General features: G+C 37.4%; 1 protein-coding gene and 3 long non-coding RNA genes across 4 annotated transcripts; all 4 read right to left on the minus strand.

The window, feature by feature from the left end:
• Positions 1–4,550: 4,550 nt before the first annotated feature.
• On the minus strand, positions 4,551–5,050 carry LOC122134239. Its single transcript, XR_006157210.1, has 3 exons — positions 4,996–5,050; positions 4,741–4,776; positions 4,551–4,580 (listed from the first exon to the last, which is right to left on the minus strand). It is a non-coding gene; the product is annotated as an uncharacterized LOC122134239 (long non-coding RNA).
• A 9,042-nt stretch (positions 5,051–14,092) lies between these two features.
• LOC122140705 lies at positions 14,093–14,568 on the minus strand. The gene is made up of 3 exons (XR_006157293.1): positions 14,551–14,568; positions 14,299–14,352; positions 14,093–14,114 (listed from the first exon to the last, which is right to left on the minus strand). It is a non-coding gene; the product is annotated as an uncharacterized LOC122140705 (long non-coding RNA).
• Positions 14,564–15,223, minus strand: LOC122140704. Its single transcript, XR_006157292.1, has 4 exons — positions 15,169–15,223; positions 14,949–14,993; positions 14,684–14,737; positions 14,564–14,596 (listed from the first exon to the last, which is right to left on the minus strand). It is a non-coding gene; the product is annotated as an uncharacterized LOC122140704 (long non-coding RNA).
• Positions 15,224–15,247: 24 nt separating this feature from the next.
• On the minus strand, positions 15,248–17,572 carry LOC122140849 (collagen alpha-2(XI) chain-like). The gene is made up of 10 exons (XM_042745996.1): positions 17,569–17,572; positions 17,125–17,198; positions 16,836–16,922; positions 16,681–16,737; positions 16,523–16,576; positions 16,298–16,351; positions 16,048–16,101; positions 15,819–15,872; positions 15,590–15,643; positions 15,248–15,415 (listed from the first exon to the last, which is right to left on the minus strand). The coding sequence occupies exons 1-10, from the start codon at positions 17,570–17,572 to the stop codon at positions 15,287–15,289; spliced, it is 621 nt and encodes a 206-aa protein (XP_042601930.1). The 3' UTR covers positions 15,248–15,286.
• Between the last annotated feature and the right edge of the window lie 202 nt (positions 17,573–17,774).

Below are 17,774 nucleotides of genomic sequence, written 5' to 3' on the forward strand. Positions count from 1 at the left end.
GGGGTGGTAGAAAGAGTTGGGAAAGTCCCTCGGAAGAGGGAGGACAGTGGGTTGCATGGGCTAGAACTCTGTAGGGACTGACTCTGTTCCCCCTTCACTCTTTAGCGAGGGTTTGTTTCCGCTTTAGGGCCAAGGACTGGCGTGCTCCTCTTACGCTTCTTAGTTGGCTCTCATCTGACAGCTATCTCTGTCGACACTTTTCTGCCCCTCTAACATCCTTCCCAAGAATTCATCCTCGTTCTCTGTTCGAGTTTCTCCTCTTGGCATGTACTTTGGTATGGCTTACTTATTTGTTTCATCACTTCTCGCACGCGGTGCGACACACCTTTGTTTAACAACAATGTGCATGTTTGTCAGTGTACTGTGAATCTATGTGTGTACCCACTTGTTTATCACGTGGATTTCAAATGTCTTTATTAGTGTTGGCAACATTCTCTATGTGGTGATTACTTTATTATCGTGTAGGTTTTAAGTGCATGATTATCGTCGATGCCTGATCTGTGTGCCCCCTATCCCTCTGTCTTCGTATGCCCGGAGGTGAGTTGCTATTGCCCTCTTGCCCTCAGCATGTGTGTGTTTATACCAGGACAAAGCACAGGTCCCACTTCAATAACCAAACTTTCTGGATTGTACCTCCATAAATATCTCTTGACCCTCGAGGTCCAAGCAGAGGGAGCTGCTCCACATGAGAGGTGTGTTCACCTCACATCACTGGTCCCCTGATTCCAAGCCTTTACGATCTGTGCAGTTGGGAAAAGGGCAAGAAATATTTAGTGACAGACATACCTTGAAGATAATTAAAAAAAAATTATTTTTTAGTGCTGTCAAATGATTTTAATCTTGATGAATCACATCCCACATAAAAGTTTTTTTTTTTACATAATATATATGCTGTGTGTGCGGTTGTATATTTTATTTGTATACTATACATTTACATTTACAGGAATCTATTTTGAAAATATTTATAGTGAATGAGAAACTATATTGACTATACTAAAACACAAACTTAGTTTGCGTAAATAGATCCATGACATGTGTGGTTGTATTATCTATGCATACCACGAATATAATATAACACCTGTATCTTTAAAATTTAGGACTATAGTATTATGTCACACACAAAGCAACTTTTATTTTGGATGCGATTAATCATTCGACCAGCCAACTAACGTTTAAAAAATATGCATTTGGGGTTTAAAACAACCTACATAATGTAAAAATTGTGTCATCAAGGACAATGAGGTGCGGTTTACAAAAAAAAAAAAACATTAGTGTTTAGCAAAACTAGTTTTGCACTGATTGTCATAAATCTCAATCTGTCCTGCCCAAAGTGCTTGTAGCAACGCTTTGTAAAGTGGTGTTTATTTTGTATTATGATGTTTTTTTTATTTTTATCTTTTTTTTTTATTATTCTTTTGTATTTGTTTTTTTTTTTTTTTTTTTGTTTTTTGAAACATCTCTGCTCTCCACTTACAATAACTTCCTGAATAAAAGTGCTGGGCTTGCTTAATTCTTGCCTACAGTAATACTTACAATACTAATTCCAAGTTGGGAGTAAGAGTTTTGGTTAAAGAAATTATATTTCATGTATTCAGAGAAGTGGATTTCACTTCAGCCTTGCTCATAATATGTGTACTCTTAGTCAACACGACATTCAGATTTCGGTTATATAAATAAAAAATTCAGATAAATGATGAAAAACGAATGTTTCACTGGTTTCCACCCCATGATCTCTTATACCTCCTCTGAATGCATCACAATTCTGTTTTTCAAACTTTATAAGACTCAAGAACTGTTTTGTCTTCTCTAGCAGGCAAATCATCATATTAGCATGATTTCTGAAAGAATCAGTGTTGACACCTGAAGTGACTGTGAAGTAATGATGCTGAAAATTCGGCTTCGATCACAGAAATATACCGTCCCCTTGTACCCTATACAATTATAACATGTAGAAAATCATATTAGTGTTGTAAACCTGTATACACCTATCTTCAGATCTTCTTTCCGGTATATATATGGTTTCTTACTAAAAGCAGCACGCACAAACGTGTAAGATAGAATTTTACATTAATATAACTGGACATTTCAGATGTCCTACATCATTAATATGCTATCCTAATGTAATACCTATATTTCATACTTAAATTTTTATTAGCTCTTATATGGACTATATATATACTTATGTTCATGACTCAAAATGATTTGTATATTATAGCTTGTACAGTCATATGGCAGTCTCTTCGTCGTCGTTGCTTGTTTTTGTTAGTGTGCTAATTCAGGATGAGGATACACTCTTACAGAGCAGCCTCTCGCCGAGCATTCACGCGGCGTTTGATGTGTAGGGGCTGGTCTCATTAGCTGAGCGCTTCATAGTAGGCACCCTGGACGGGTAATCGTGCCGCCTTTCACTTTTGTAGTCCATCGAAGTGGACAGTGAGCGTGCACGCCCACTCTTTTTCCCGGTCCATGATCGCTGGCAGTGGCTAGGTCAGGCTTTGCAGAGCTGAACGACTGTGAGCAATCTGACAGGGACATCCAGCCGCTGGACAATACCCACGGGGCTCTCCCACTCCAGTTCACACCAACTTATGAAATAACTACCAACATGAAAGGAAAAATATCACTTCATTGATTCACAATATATATTATATATATGAATATTATATATTATATCCACAATCAATATAAGTTGTTCTAAACATACTATGTCTCTTCTTCTTCTGTTAAACATAAAAGAAGATATTTTTGAGAAAACTGTGCGTGGTAATTCAGACAGGTTGCTGGATCTCTATTGACTTCCATAATATATATTATTTTTTTCTTTTCAGATCTACACTTTCATTTTGAATAAGTCCACATTTAGACCATTCTTTGCTAACATATTAAGTAACTCTTGTGCAACACTACATGTCCACCTAATTTCTCATTAATCTTTGTTCTCCACTAAATATCTACTTAACTCTAGACTGTTAGGTTCGTGTTTCTAGCGTGTTGTTAGCTGAGAATTAGATTCACACTTATACTTGCAAAAGTTGTCTGCTCAGCATGCTGTATGCTTGTAGGACCCATAAAATAAAGTGTTAGCAGATATTAAGCAGACAGTCTTACTAATACTCCTAATTAATAATATTAGAGTAAAAATAATTACCGTCTAAGTTCTAGTAGATAGTTGCTAAGCTGATGTACTAACAAAATAAAGTGTTACCTTTTTTTTTTACCGTTTCATATGAGAGGCAACCTGTGTTACCAAGAAACTGGTTTTGGTTACACACACTCCTTCAAATTAACCCACTTTTTGTTTACAATGAGAACCGCATGTTGGTGGTGAAAGTACCACTTTTAAATAAAGATTCTTTTGTGTAATTTATGAATAGTACTTTTGACTTAATATACCTACCTATGAATTGAGAGTAATGCCATGCGCTTTTAGAAGGTGTATAATAAACCCACAGATGCTTGCCTTTGCATAACTGACAAACCTTTTTTTTTTTTTTTTTTTTTTTCTCCTCTGGCCAGTTTTCTCTTCACCCAATTGGCGAATGTTTGGTCATTTTATTTTTTTTTTTTTTTTTTTTTTATACCCACCTTGCCCCCCCCCCCAAACTGAACTAAACCAGGACACAGGCTTTCATATGCCAAGTGATTCATCTTCACCTATGGCCGAATTTGGGCATTTTAAATTCAGACAGTCCAGGATTTCAGACACGTCTTAGGGATTATTGCAGAGAAAACATTACTACCACTATAAAAGTGAATGTACAGCACGTTCTTACCATCTGCTTCCAACAGCTTTGCTTGGGTATAACAAGCAACAACTTCTCTCCTCCAGCATGTGATAGTTACCCGGTAAACCTTTGACAGCGAGTCCACGAGCGCAGACTTGTAATCGGGATCACTCCATCATCGCCTCCTGATGAAAAGAATCAAATTGAATGATAGAATTGTTTCAAACATGTTTTTAGCAGTCCCTTTTAGCGGGGTCAAGTACTGTGCCCATACAGATTAGTAACGCCAATGGACGGATCAGTACAGTCAGTGTTTCAGATATGGGTTGGCTGATGGGTGGCAGTCTTGGCACGGTGACGGTGCGGGGCTTCCTGTGTTCCCAGCGGGGTAACGCATGCTCTCGACGACACGCGCGACGATTGGGCACAATGAGAGGATCCCCCAAGAAGTAATTCCTCATGCCTTCGTTACGGAGGTCAGAGAAGCTTGCGCCGCCGTGCCGTCGGCTGCCAGCTGCGTCAACTCTCAGAGAGAGAATCTTAACTGCAAGTCGTACGGAGCGCCGGCGCGATGGACTTTCCTTATTGTGATCTACAGGGCGCGAGGGTTTGGGCTGGATGACATCTTCCAGGGGATTCCCGTTAAGGAAAAAGGAGAATAGAGTTGCACGTTTCGATTTAGGACACTCTGGGTATCACATGATCTCATAATCTGGTCTCACACAAGAATGATTTGTCACCAAGAAGGCCAAAGAATGAGTGGCAGTTTGTAGGATAGACTAACAATATAACTCACAGGTTGGTCCGGAGTATGGTCCTTGGCTACCCCTTTTCTCCTTTAGGACCACCTCCGCCCTGTACCACAGAGAGAAGGCATACAAAATGAATGTCATTTTAGTGTAAAATCTAAGACATGTGACCTATGTATAATACTTTATTTAAACACTACCTCACTTAATATGCCTCATGATATACTTTTCACACAATTACAAATATTTAAGGAAGGAATACTCACAGTGGCACCTTTAGCTCCTTTGATTCCCCTCGGACCCTGTGAGAAACATCACATCCATTCAGCTTTAATCCAAGACACCAGTGTGTGAGAGGATATATTTGGGTGCGTCAGTACTCAAGATGAGTACTCGTAGTTTTAAGATTATTCAAAAGGACTGAGCATGAAGAATCAGTGCCGTCAAGTACCTAAGATACATTCTCCACAACATACAGTATGATAAACAGCTCCACTAAATGTCAGTGAAAGTTTACTCACAGGCATACCAGCAGGACCTGCAGGACCAAGAGGACCAGTTCCTCCAGGCATACCCTACAATAAAACACATGAAGAAATAAGGGGAAAAAACATGGCATTTGATGATATGAAACAGGTTATGAACTGGGACAGTTTTGCATGTACACTACTGCTCAAGGGACGGAAGTCTCTTCAGCTCACCAAGACTGCATTTATTTGATAAAAATACAGTAAAAACAGTAAATTTTGTAAATATTCTTAGAATGTAAAAAAAAGTAATTAATTCCTGTGATCAAATCTGAGTTTTCAGCATCATTACTCCAGTCTTCAGTCACATGATTCTTCAGAAATCACTCTAATATACTGATTTGCTGCTTAAGGCACATTTCTTATTTTGATCAGTCTTGAAAACAGTTGATGCTTTATATTTGTGGAAACTGTCATTTTATTTCCCAGGATTCTTAAATGAATATAAATTGGGATCATTTGCATCATTATAAATGCTCATGCACTTCTTTTCCGGGAGGTCCATGGGGTCCTTTCACCTTTGGGTCCAGTAAACCCCTAAAGCCATGAAAAAATAGTGCTCAGTGAAATCCTGAAAAGCACATTATAAATGCAAAGAAAAAGGGCCCCCTTTTCACCACAGTTTTCCCCCTTTTTCTCCATCCTCCCCCCCTCTGTCCCCCTTTTGCACCATCTTCCCTACAAAGAAGATCAAAAAGAAAGAAAAAAAATTTTTTTTGCACTGAGGAATCATATACAAAAGACCGGGAAAACATGTATAAGAATGGGGCAAATTCATTTCATGTTGACTTTGGGCAAATCATGTTTAAGTATATAAAAAAAGCTCTACCACTCGGGCCCAAACTTCACCAGGGGGACCGGATCACCAGGAAACCAACGGGACCCTTGAAAACACAAAAAATCGCTGCTGAAGAGTCCACATGACCTTTTCTTAAAATTTTAGTCACTTTAGCAAATACAGGGTTCCCTTTTGGGCCCGGCCATCTCCAGGGGTCCTTTTCCACCAGGAGGCCCAAAATGTGCCCGGCTCCCCCGCCTCTCCCTTCTCACCAGCCCCCCTGGGCCCCCGCCATCAATAAAAAAACCAAAAAAGGGGTTAGCTTTTTACATCTTTTTAAATAAAAAAATAAAAATTGTAAGCTTTTTTGACGGTTCGGAGGACAATAAAAATGTTTTGACTAAAATTTCCCCCTTTTTTTTTCCGGGTTTCCTCCGACTCCGGGGGGCCAAATTACCCGGCTCCCCCTGTCAATAAAAATAAAAAGAAGTCAAGTGCCATCAATCAAATTAGCTATCTTGTCAAAAAAAAGTCATTGTTCTTTGCAAAATTTTAACCCTTTTTTAATACTTCCCTTTCTCCCAATGGGACCTGGATTCCCCAAAAACCTCCGGGAGGACCTTGGGGCCCCCGGGAAAAATTTCAGGGAGGGATTAAATTAGAAAAAAAATGCCCAATTTACTGCCACAAAATCCCAAAGTTTTTGGCCCAATTGAATAAAGTATTACAGAGAGTCATTTTATATCAAAAAAACATATGGTAACATTTTTAGAATAGGTAACCCCTTTTAAACTAAAACTTTTCTTAAATAAATTTTTAAATTTTTGGCTGCTTATTAAATTTTAAAAGGTAGTTGTTAAGTATGGTTTTGGGGAGGATTGGGGATGTAAATAAGGCTTAATATTTAATTAAACACTAATACATTGTTTTAATTTTCTCGAAATTTATGCATCAAATAAGAAACAAATGGGGAACCGGAAAAAAGTGTTCCCAAAAAAAATATAAAAATGAACTGAAATCATTTGAAAATTTTATTCATAGTGAAAATTTAAAGAAATTCATCGCCCATTAAACCAGCGGGCCCCCCCCGTCCTGGGACCGGGAGGACCCTATAAAATACTAACCAAAAAACTTTGGGACATAAAACATAAATATATATTCATTTTAAGGGTGTTAAAAAATGCAAAAAACTCATATTTTTGCATTAAAAACCCCTCAAGTGCCCCTTTTAACTCCCTTTTAAACAAAATATTAACACTAAACCAAGGACCAACATCCCCCGGGGTTTCCCCTTTTTTCCCTCCAGGGGGGCCCCGGGAAAAACCCTAAAAAAGTAAATGAAAAACAAGTACTAAAACACCTTTTTTGCAAAATTTTTGGGTAAGAGGAAAAAAACACAATGTGAATGCAGTACCTGCAGTCCGGGGGGCCCTGGAGGCCGGGGAAACCCCTCTTTTTCCCTTTCCCTCTTTTTTTAACCAAAATGGTCCCGGGTTGACCCCCTGCCCCTTCTCACCATCACACCCTGAAAAAGAGAGTCACAAAAGGCCAATATAACCTTTGAAAAAACTGTGAATGAACATAAATTTTGTTTTGCTTTAAAACCACACTCACAGCTGACCACTGTCCAACAGGACCCTTTGGGGCCCGGGGTGGGCCCGGGAGGCCCCCTGTAAAAAAAAAAAAAAATTGATTATAGATTGATTTTAAGGTCCACCAAAATAATTTAAAACAAAATCTAAAAAAATGCAAAATTTAAAATTTTTAAGCCCAAACTGCATGGTTTTTAAAATTTTATTTTACCATTCATTAAAACAGGAACCAGATTTTTTTTTTTTAAACATTATGATTTCACGAGCTGAAAGTCATTTACTCCACATGTTCTCCCCTTGGGTCCTTTACTCCCCTTTTGCCCTTTGGCCCCTCCAACCTAAAACCCTAGAGAAAAACAATTCAGATTTTTTTTGTCAAGATCATCCACATAACTCCCATGATTTGAGACTGAGTAAAAAAGGGGTTTGCTGCCCTTTGGTCTCCACCCCTTCCAGCAGTACCGGGAGGCCCCGCAGGGCCGGGGAGACCAACTGGGCCTTAAAATTGTCACACGAACCACCGGGAAACCAATGGACCTTTTCTCCCTGAAAAACCGGTTTTAAATCTTTTTTTCCAGGCCTCTATATAAACCGTTTTAGAGAAAATAAAACCCAAAGGGGAGCCCACTTACTGGACCCCCTCTCCCCCCGGAAGCCCAGGGGGGCCCCCCCCCCCCGGGGTTCCAGGCCCCCCCGGGGGGGCCCGGGGAAAACCCTTGGCGGTGCCAGCTGCTCCTCCCCCCCGGTGATCCCTGCATAAAATTCTTTGGGGAAAAAAACCTGAAATACCATCTTTTAATTTTTTAAATTCCTCAAAAAACACCCTAACCTCGGGGAAAAAATTATTTTTTAACCCCCTAAAAAAAAAATCATAATTTTCCTACAAAAACACAAAATTATTCCTTTTACCCCAAACCAATGTAAAAAATTAGAGTTCTCTTTATAAAAAAATATATTTTATAAAAAAAAAATTGTTTTATACTCCCTTTAAATTTTATGCTCTTTTAAAAAAAAAAAACAATTAAAGATTAATATTAGAGATTAAGTTTTCATTAAAAAAGGCTTTTTTTTTAATGCAGATATAATTTTTTATTTTTTCCTTTTTTGTTTTTGGGGTTTTAAATATGAGCATATAAAAAATTTTAAAATTTAGGGGGAATTTCAAAATTAGGGGGCAAAAATCAACCAAAAAATTTTTTCCATTAAATGCTAAAAAAACCATTCTGAGTTCCCCAAAAACCTTTCAGTTTTTAAAAAGACCCATTTTTTTTTTATAGTGTAAAAAAATTTTATAATTTTAAAAACCCTTTTTTTGCAGTATAAAAAACCTTTTGTGCAATGAAAATTATTTTGGGGGAAAAATTTCTTCATGGAACCATAAAAGAAAAAAAAATTTTTATTTTTAAGACTGTACTCTTTTTATGAGCAAAAACAGCAGGCCAGGTGGTCCACGGGCCTTCATTTCCTTTCAGTCCTCCAGGGCCCATGAAAACAAAAGGTACAGTTTATTAGGTAAAAAAAATTTCAAGTGCGGGTTTTAAAGGTTAAAAATTAAAAAAGGGTTTTTTATAATATAAAATTAATTAAAAGGGGTGAGATTTTATTACTGGGGTTCCGGAGTCCTTCTCCCCTGGGAATCCTCTCAGTCCGGGGGGTTCCCGGCCTTTCCCGGGGCCCCGGAGGGACCGGGATCCCCTTTTGGTTCCCTTTTTAAACCAAAAGGGCCCCAAAAGCCCCTTCCCTCCCCGGGTGGTCCGGGGGGGTCCGGGAGGCCCAAAGCCCCCATCTTTCCCTTCTCCCCAGAGGGCCCCAAAAACAAGAACTAGATTTGAGAAAAACTTGTACATTTCCTTTCTTTTTTTAATTTTTTTTTAAAGTTTTTGAAAATTTTTTTAAATTTTTGAGAAAAAAACCCCTTTTTGGGTTTGAAAAAAAGCACAAACTCACCTGTGGTCCAACAACCCCCGGTCCCAGGGGCCCTTTTTTTTGGCCTTTGGAAACCCTAAGAATGCAATGTGAAAAATATTGTTGTGTTAATTTTTATCAAGTGGGAAAATTGACTTTTGATGATTAAATGAAAGATACATACAACCTTGCCTTTTTTGTCCAGGGTGTCCAGGGCAGTCCATCTTTCCCCCGGGTCCCTTCAAAATCAAAAAAACATTAAAAAGCAATAGAGAAAAAAAGGAAATTTTTTAAACATCAGATCAAAATGATAACTTTTCCTTTAAAGGGGGGCCCTTCGGCCCCGGGAATCCATTTGGACCTTTAGGTCCAGTTAGTCCCTGAAAAAATGGGAAGACAATAAAAAATAAAAAAGCTGAAACAAAAAACCCAGACTGAAAGGTTTTAAATAAAAAAATAAAGTTGAAATAAAAAATACTCTCTCCCCAGGTGGGCCAGGGAAAGGGCCCGCCAAATTTCCAGATCCACCCTAAGATATCAAAAAAGAAATTGATTGATTGAAAAAATTGATTTTTGTCATTGTTGAAAAAATACAAAAAATTTTTAGGGGAGCTCCCCAAACAAAGTCCACGTGGGCAAAAAAAAAATTAAAAAAAACAATAAAACTTAAAATAATTTGAAAGTAATTTTCCCCTACCTTGGGACCTGGTTTTTTCCCGTTGCCCCAAATCCTCTATCCCTCTGGGGCCCTTTAAAAATTTTTTTTTTTTTTTTTTTATCTTAGAAAATCATTGTGCACTGCTTTACAAGTCAACGGGTTTTAAAACTAAACTTGCAAATTTAATCTACAAAAAAAATTAAAAATTTTAAACAAAGAAGAAAAAGTGTTTGGGTTTTAAAATTAAAAAAGGGGCCCCAAATGTCGGCCCTCTCTGTCCTTTTTTGGTCCAAATTTTCCAGTCAAAAAACCCCGGAAAAGAAAATCAATTCAGAAATTTAAGCATCATCAAATTTTTCCAATATAAAAGGAAAATAGTCTAAGGGGGCACATTTTTTAAATTTTAAAAAAGGACTTTAATAACTTTGACCTTTTAAAGCAAACCTTTCATTGACACCCTGTGACCTATAAAGCTTCTACTGTAAAAATTTTTAATCTAATTTAGTCTAAAAATTCTCACCCCCCTCGCCATTAGCACCAGGGAATTGGGGAAAAAAAGGGGCCCCAAAAAAACAAGCATTACTTGATTTTAAAAAAGCATTCAATTTGATTCCCCTTGGCTATATATTTATGATGCATCATAAACAATATTATTTTTTTGTTTAATTTTAAACCTTGCCTTCCGGGGTAAACCCGGCGGCCCCGGCACAACCAAATTTTACCCTGGATTTGGGATAATTTTTAACGTTTAATACATATAAATCCCAAAAATATATTAAATTTTTTATTTAAATAAAAAACATAAAATTTATATTCCCTTCACTTAAATGTCCCAAAATTTAAAGGGAATCCAAAAAAACGTAATTTTAAAAATTAAAATTTAAATTTTTTAAATTTAAAATATAAAATTTTAAAAGGGGAAAAAAGAAAGCCGCCCCCTTCCCCCCGGTGGGCCGTTCCCCCCCCTTTCCCCCCCCTTTTGGGGCCCGGCAATCCCCCCTCTCCCTGATGGTGCACAACAAAACTCAAAGGGGGGTTGAAATTGGGGGCAATAAAGTCAATGCTTTATTAAGGTTTTTCTTCATTTTAAAATTTTTTGCTAAAAAACGTTAATTGGGTGAGCTTTATCCACTGATGATTTGGTTTTGTTTGACATACCCTCTCCCCTTTTTCACCAAAGTCCCTTTTACTCCAGGGGAAACCTCCTCTCCCTGAAAGTAAAGTTAAAAAAAAAAAAAATTATTTAGCACTGATTTATTATATAAAATGGGACAAAAGGGTTTTTTGGTTTTGTTGATGTTTTTTTGGGCCAAAAAAACTCACCTTTTCTCCCCTTTTGGCCCCCCTTTAGGGCCACGGGTCCTTGAGCTCCCTCCCAAAAAAATTTAGTCTGTTATCTTAACCCTGAAAACAATATAAGCTGTCAACAGAATTTCCAATACATAAAAAACCCATAGACAAAACTTTCTATAAAATGAAAAGACAGGGCCCCATGGCCCCCTTTGTGACTTTTTTTTGGGTTTTAAAGGGCCTTTAATGTCCTTTTTTACACCCAGAAAAAATTCAAAACCATTAGGGGACTCTGTTAACTTATTTTTTTAAAAATGTGGAAACCCCCCCCTTTCTTTTTTTGAAACTGTAAACCTCATTAGAATTTTTATTTTTATTTTTTTAGTTCCCCGTGTGTTTAATTTTGGGGTAGTTTTGGATTAAGAGTGCGTTCTGGTTTTCTTGTATAATTGTATTCATTTTTTACTATGCCTGTTAAAAAAAAAAATCCCCATTTTTTGTTGTTTTTGTTGTATACATGCAATATTTCATTTTTTTCAATTTTTTAATAAAAATATTGGGAAAAAGAAAAAAAGGGTGATTAAAAGGGTTTTTTTAAAAATTGCCCCAAAAATCGGAATGATCAAAACCCAAAAAATCTGCATCCAAAAAATTTAAAAAAGATATTATTTTTTCCTTAATTTCCCCCAGGGCCAGATAGCCAATAGACCCCTGAGGACCCAAATTTGGAAACCCCAAACATGAACAAGAAAAAAAAAATGTCAACATATGAAAACGCTTTGGGGCTTTTTAAACATTTCTTGCCCTGAAAAAGCTGTCCCATAAAATATATATTTTTTCTGTAGCTGATTACAAAAAGGGGGGAAATGCAGAAAGCATACAAATATTTTGCCACAAATTACTTTCATTTTTGAAGTTATAAAGAAATTCTACTTAGCATTAAAAATGGCCTCACCTGATTTCCTTTTTTTTTTCCCCCGGGGCCTTTTTTCCCGGATGACCCTGGTTTAAACCAAAAACATATTTTTTATTTTTTTAAAACAGCTAAATAACCACATACATGTCTTCTGGGACCCATTTTGTTTTTGCCTTATTAAATAAACCCGACAATCGGGGCTAAAAATTTTAATTCACATAAACCAAAAGATTTAAAAACCCGAACCAACAGACTTATCTTACCCCTTCAAATGGGGACCGGCCCGCTCCCCGGGATTCCTGGTAGACCAGGGTTTCCCGTTGGGCCCCCCTTTAAAAAGACTTTCAAAAAATCATTTAATAATTTTTTTACTTAAATACTTTTATCTCAAATAAAATTGGAAAATGAAGTGTGTTTTATTTTTTTTTTTCCCAAAAAGCAGACTTTAAAGTGTTATTCTGTGTTGCACTTTACTAAATTTTTGATAATTATAGCTTTTTGTTTTCCCCAATTAAAAAAAAACTCACTTTCCCCCCCTTGGGGGTTTCCCAAAAGCACCCTGGGGGCCCGCCCTTCCCAGACACAGAAAAACAAATTTAATAACTTCACTACCTCGGGACCATGTCCTCTCCTCTTGGGCCAGGCACTCCGTTGAAACTCCCACCCCTCTCCCTGATTGGTGTCAACAACAGAGACACTCAATGGCTAGGGCGGTGAAATGGGTGCATAAAGTCAAGTCAGGCTTTTTCAAATTACAGTTTACTATCATTTTACCATTTGTGCCGTAAATACCCGTTAATGAGATGATTGACTTCTATCCACTGATGATTTGTGATATGTGTGACATCTACCTCTCTCCCTTTACAACCAAAGTCTCCTTTGACTCCAGGGAATCCGTCCTTCCCTGAAAGTAAAAGGAAAACAAAAAAAAATAATTATTTAGCACTGATGATTCATATAAATGTGGCCAAAATGGTTTTCGGTTTATGTTGATGTTTTGGACCAAAAACACTCACCTTTCTCTCCTTATGGCCCTTCAGTCCACGGATACCTTGAGCTCCCTGCCATAAAAACATTTTAGTTCTGTTATCTTAATCATGAAAAGCAGATATAAGCTGTCCACAGACATTACCAATACATAAAAAATCGCCATAGACAGAACTTGCATATAAAAATGACAAAGACAGGGCCTCATGGCCCCCTTGTGACTTTTTCTGGTTTAAGGACTTAATGTCCTTTCTACCACCCCAGAAAAAATTCAACACACCATTAGAGACTCTGTTAACTTATTTTATAACGGTGGAACCCTGTCCTTTCTTTTGTTGAAACTGTATCCTCATTAGAGATTTTTATTTTTATTTTTTTAGTTCCTGTGTGTTAATTTGGGATAGGTAGGATTAAGAGTGCTGTTCTGGTTTCTTGTATAATTGTATTCATTTTTCACTATGCCTGTTAAAAAAAGAAAATCACATGTTGTGTTGTTTATGTTGTATGACATGCATATATTGTCATTTTACAATTTGTTTAATAAAAATATCGCAAAAAAGAAAACAGGGTGATTAAAGGATTTTTTAAAGATTGTTCTCAATAATACTTGCAATGATCAAAACAAAAGCTATCTGCATCCAAACTAAATAAAGAAGATTATATTTTACCTTAATTCCCGCGAGGGCCAGATAGCCCAATAGACCCTGAGGACCATTAGGACCCTAAACATGACACAAGAAAATAAACGTCAACATATGAATACGCTGGGACTTATAAACATGTCTGCCCTGAAAATGTCTGTCTATACAATATATATTTGTTCTGTAGCTGATTAACAAAAGGGTACAAATGCAGAAAGCATACAAATAGTTTTTGCCACAATTACATTTCATTTATGAAGTTATAAAGATAATTCTACTTAGCATTATCATATGGCCTCACCTGATTTCCTTTGGTTTCCACCGGGCCTTCCTTTCCAGGATGACCCTGTTACAGACACAAACAGCATATTCTTTATTCTTTTATACCACAGCTAAATAACCACATACATGTCTTCTGTAGCCATTTTGTTTTGCCTTATTAAATAAACTGACAATCGGTCTAAAATTCTTAATTCACATAAACTAAAAGATGTTAAAACACTGAACCAACAGACTTATCTAGCACTCACTGGAGGACCGTCAGCTCCGGGCATTCCTGGTAGACCAGGCTTTCCTGTGGGCCCCTTTAAGAAGACATACAAAATGTCATTATAATTGCATACTTTAAATACTTGATCTCAGAATAAGATTGGACATGCAAGTGTGTCATTTTTTTTCTCATGCTCCAAATGCAGACTTTAAAGTGTTAGTTCTGTGTTAGCACTTTCACTGATGATATTGATAATTATAGCTTTGTGTTCCACAATTATAAAAACACTCACTTTCTCTCCTGGTGGTCCAAATAGCACCCTGTGGCCCTGCCATTCCCTATGACACAGAAAAACAATAATATTTAATATACTTCACTAGATTTTTGTACATTTGTCATTCATTTGTAATAGACTCATTGTTCACCTGTGTTCCTGGAGCCCCCTGCTGTCCTGGAGGACCAGGCTCTCCTTGAGGCCCCTTAAAAAAGACAAGGAGAATGAGGACATATACTGTCATTTTAATGTCACTGTTTATTTTTTTTTCCGTTACATTTTCTGATTGCTGTTGTCATGAATATTTAACCTATTATACACATATGCCAATTATTGCATATTTTTACACTGTTCAAGAGCATGCACAGAGTAGTCAGGAGTGTTTTAGGGTAATGTTAAAAACTCAAATTACTGACCAAGCTTCCTTTTGGACCATGTGGACCATCATTTCCACGAACACCCTGGCAGAGGCAGATAATATGGAGACATTAAAGAAAGATCTGGACATCCCTATAACAAATATTTCTTTTTTCAAATCTTCCATTTTTATGGAAGTTGCTGTGGAAGCCATTGCATTTTTTAAAATGTACACTTTATTATGGAATATTTGTGGTTGAGCTTTCAATGAATACTCACAGGAGGTCCAGGAAGACCAGAAGGCCCTTTAGGCCCCAGCAACCCACGGGGGCCCCTACATAACAAGAAAGAGGTTCATCAAAGAACGTACAAAGAAATCCAAGTAGCCTTACAATTTTTAAATTGGACTACAAAACCAAGTTATACAGGTCAGTACTATCATACACACTGTCATATGTGTGTGAGAAACAGAAACACCCACCGGTTCGCCGGGAAGACCTCTAGGTCCAATGTCTCCATCGTCTCCCTGACAATCATCAAGGTGGAAGAGGACAATTAGAAAAAGTTCACTTTTTTTATGCTTTATAAAGATGATGATAGATATTCAAGGAAAAAACGATCAACAAAGGATGTTCAGGCAACATACATCATATCCATTCATGTTAATTTACTGTAACAGTACAAAATCCTTGAAAAGTACCCTTTCTCCATCCTCTCCAGGGGGTCCTATGGGTCCCATTCCTCCAGTTTGACCCTTAAAAAATAAAATAAATACATAAACAATTTCCAGCGAAAACCCCTGCTGTCTACTGTGTATACACTGGAAGCTGCATTCGATTTTGGCCAAAAAAAGTTTTCTGTAATTGCACTGCCTTAAAAGCTCACTATGTTTTGGAACAGGGCTTATGAACATTAACAACGATACTTACACGATAACCCTTGTCACCAGGCAAACCAGGAAGGCCATCAAAGCCACGGTCGCCCTAATACAGAAAAACATACACATACATGACTTTTACAAACCACAGACGCTGCTCAGAAGACTCAAGGTCAAAGTGATTTACATGAAGAAGTTTCAGAGCTGGAATAACACAACAAATACACAAATGAATCACACACAGAAGAAAATTTTAACCAAAAATGGTAAAGATGTCCGACCTTAATTCCAGGCTCTCCTGGCATCCCTCTGGCTCCATCAGCACCAGCCCGACCCTGCAGGAAACAGCAAATATAACCAACTAGATTATTAGATTTCTTGAGGGCAACACAGATGGTGCTACCAAGATGCTAGGATGCGATTGCTAGGGTGTTCTGGTTACTGCTTTGAAGTTACTATGATATTGTGGCCCATAAATAAGGCCTGTGTCAAAGTAAACCTGCATGTACATGAACACTGTAGTGGACTTACCCTCCGTCCAGATTTACCAGGAGGACCAGACAATCCTTGAGGACCTCTGGGGCCCTGCAAAAACACAATAGGGATGCATGATAAATTAGAAGGCTGTCTCTTTATATCCATGATATTTATACATTCTGAATGTCAGAGCATCTCAGAATGGCTCAATGTCCTGCTAGTGTTCTTAACGCATGGCTAAAAATGATAATGTAAGAAATCACAAATCAAGAACTTTACCTGAGGACCAGGGTCCCCGCTTTCTCCCCGTAAGCCAGGACTTCCAGGTGTTCCCTATACAGGATCACAACATCAAAATGTAAGCATTTGACAAACAACGTGTAATACAGTAACAGACATGCCTGTGTTATTTATTTATCTGTGTTTAGTTGTTTTACCGTAGGTCCTGGACGACCGGTGAAACCCATTGGCCCTGGTGGGCCTTTCATAGCCAGCTAGACAAGAGAAAATTAAGATGCATAAAGTTAGACCTCAATGTGGAAAAACTAATAAATAAATATTAAATAATTGCTATATGACAGCTGCTACTAACCCGAGCCTGAGACAGGATGGCTTGAGCTTGGGCCTCCTGTGCCGAGGCAATGGGCCCTTTTTCACCAGCACTCTGTCCAAAACGGAACTGCAAGAACCAGAAAAGAGATCAGACCAAAAGAGTTTTGCAAATTAAGGATCTGAAATGATTTATTTTAAGTAACATGGATGTAGGGGAGACTGTTAGGAATAAAGTCACATATAACTTGTTTAACCGTAACGGTATAACGATGACATCTAGTGGTGAGATGACTTTAAGAAAGAAAGAAAGAAAGGACAAAGGGACTTACAGGAAGCATGACAGAAGTTCCAGGAGGTCCTGGGACCCCGTCTGCTCCAGGTAGACCAGCTTTACCGGTAGGACCTACAGAAACAACCAACAGGATTAATTATACTGCTTTTAATTTAAATTATAAACACTCTAAAACTAACAAACTAAATGTATATTTACAAGGACATATGCAAAGTTGAAACTATGAGCACCACAGCGTATATTTCAAACTAGCAGTCACAAAAACCAGTATCTAAAGTCAAGTCCCCTTATTTTTATAGCATTTTATACAATAGAGATTGTTTCAAAGCAGTTTCACAGCATTAAACAGGAAAGTAACAGAATGATGCAAACTTCAAAAATTAAGCAAATCTAAATTCTGCTATAAAGCCGACAATGGTGTCATTAGCTCTAGTCAGTTCACTGTTAGTTCAGTTTAGTTCAATAATTGTGTAAAGTTCACCCATACCTAAATATAATATATGTACAAATATATTAAATCTCCATATTAGAAATATATTGTCATATGAAGTAAAAACACATATGGAACCTATTAGAAATTGTTGTATATTAATACATATATATATATTTTTTTTAGCTTGCACAAATATGCATGTTTATCTACGTGCAATACATTTTTGGACATACATGTCATGTACATGTATATCT

The sequence above is a fragment of the Cyprinus carpio genome, chromosome B19 (assembly GCF_018340385.1).
Source record: "Cyprinus carpio isolate SPL01 chromosome B19, ASM1834038v1, whole genome shotgun sequence".
In the NCBI taxonomy this organism is placed as follows: Eukaryota; Metazoa; Chordata; class Actinopteri; order Cypriniformes; family Cyprinidae; genus Cyprinus; species Cyprinus carpio.

Bases quoted from the DNA above. Each gene is read 5' to 3' on its own strand.
- LOC122140849 (XM_042745996.1), bottom strand. The intron at 16,577-16,680 runs GTAAAACAACTA...GATCCTGTATAG, and splicing joins CCGGTCGTCCAGGACCTACG to GGAACACCTGGAAGTCCTGG. The intron at 16,352-16,522 runs GTAAAGTTCTTG...GTGTTTTTGCAG, and splicing joins GCGGGGACCCTGGTCCTCAG to GGCCCCAGAGGTCCTCAAGG.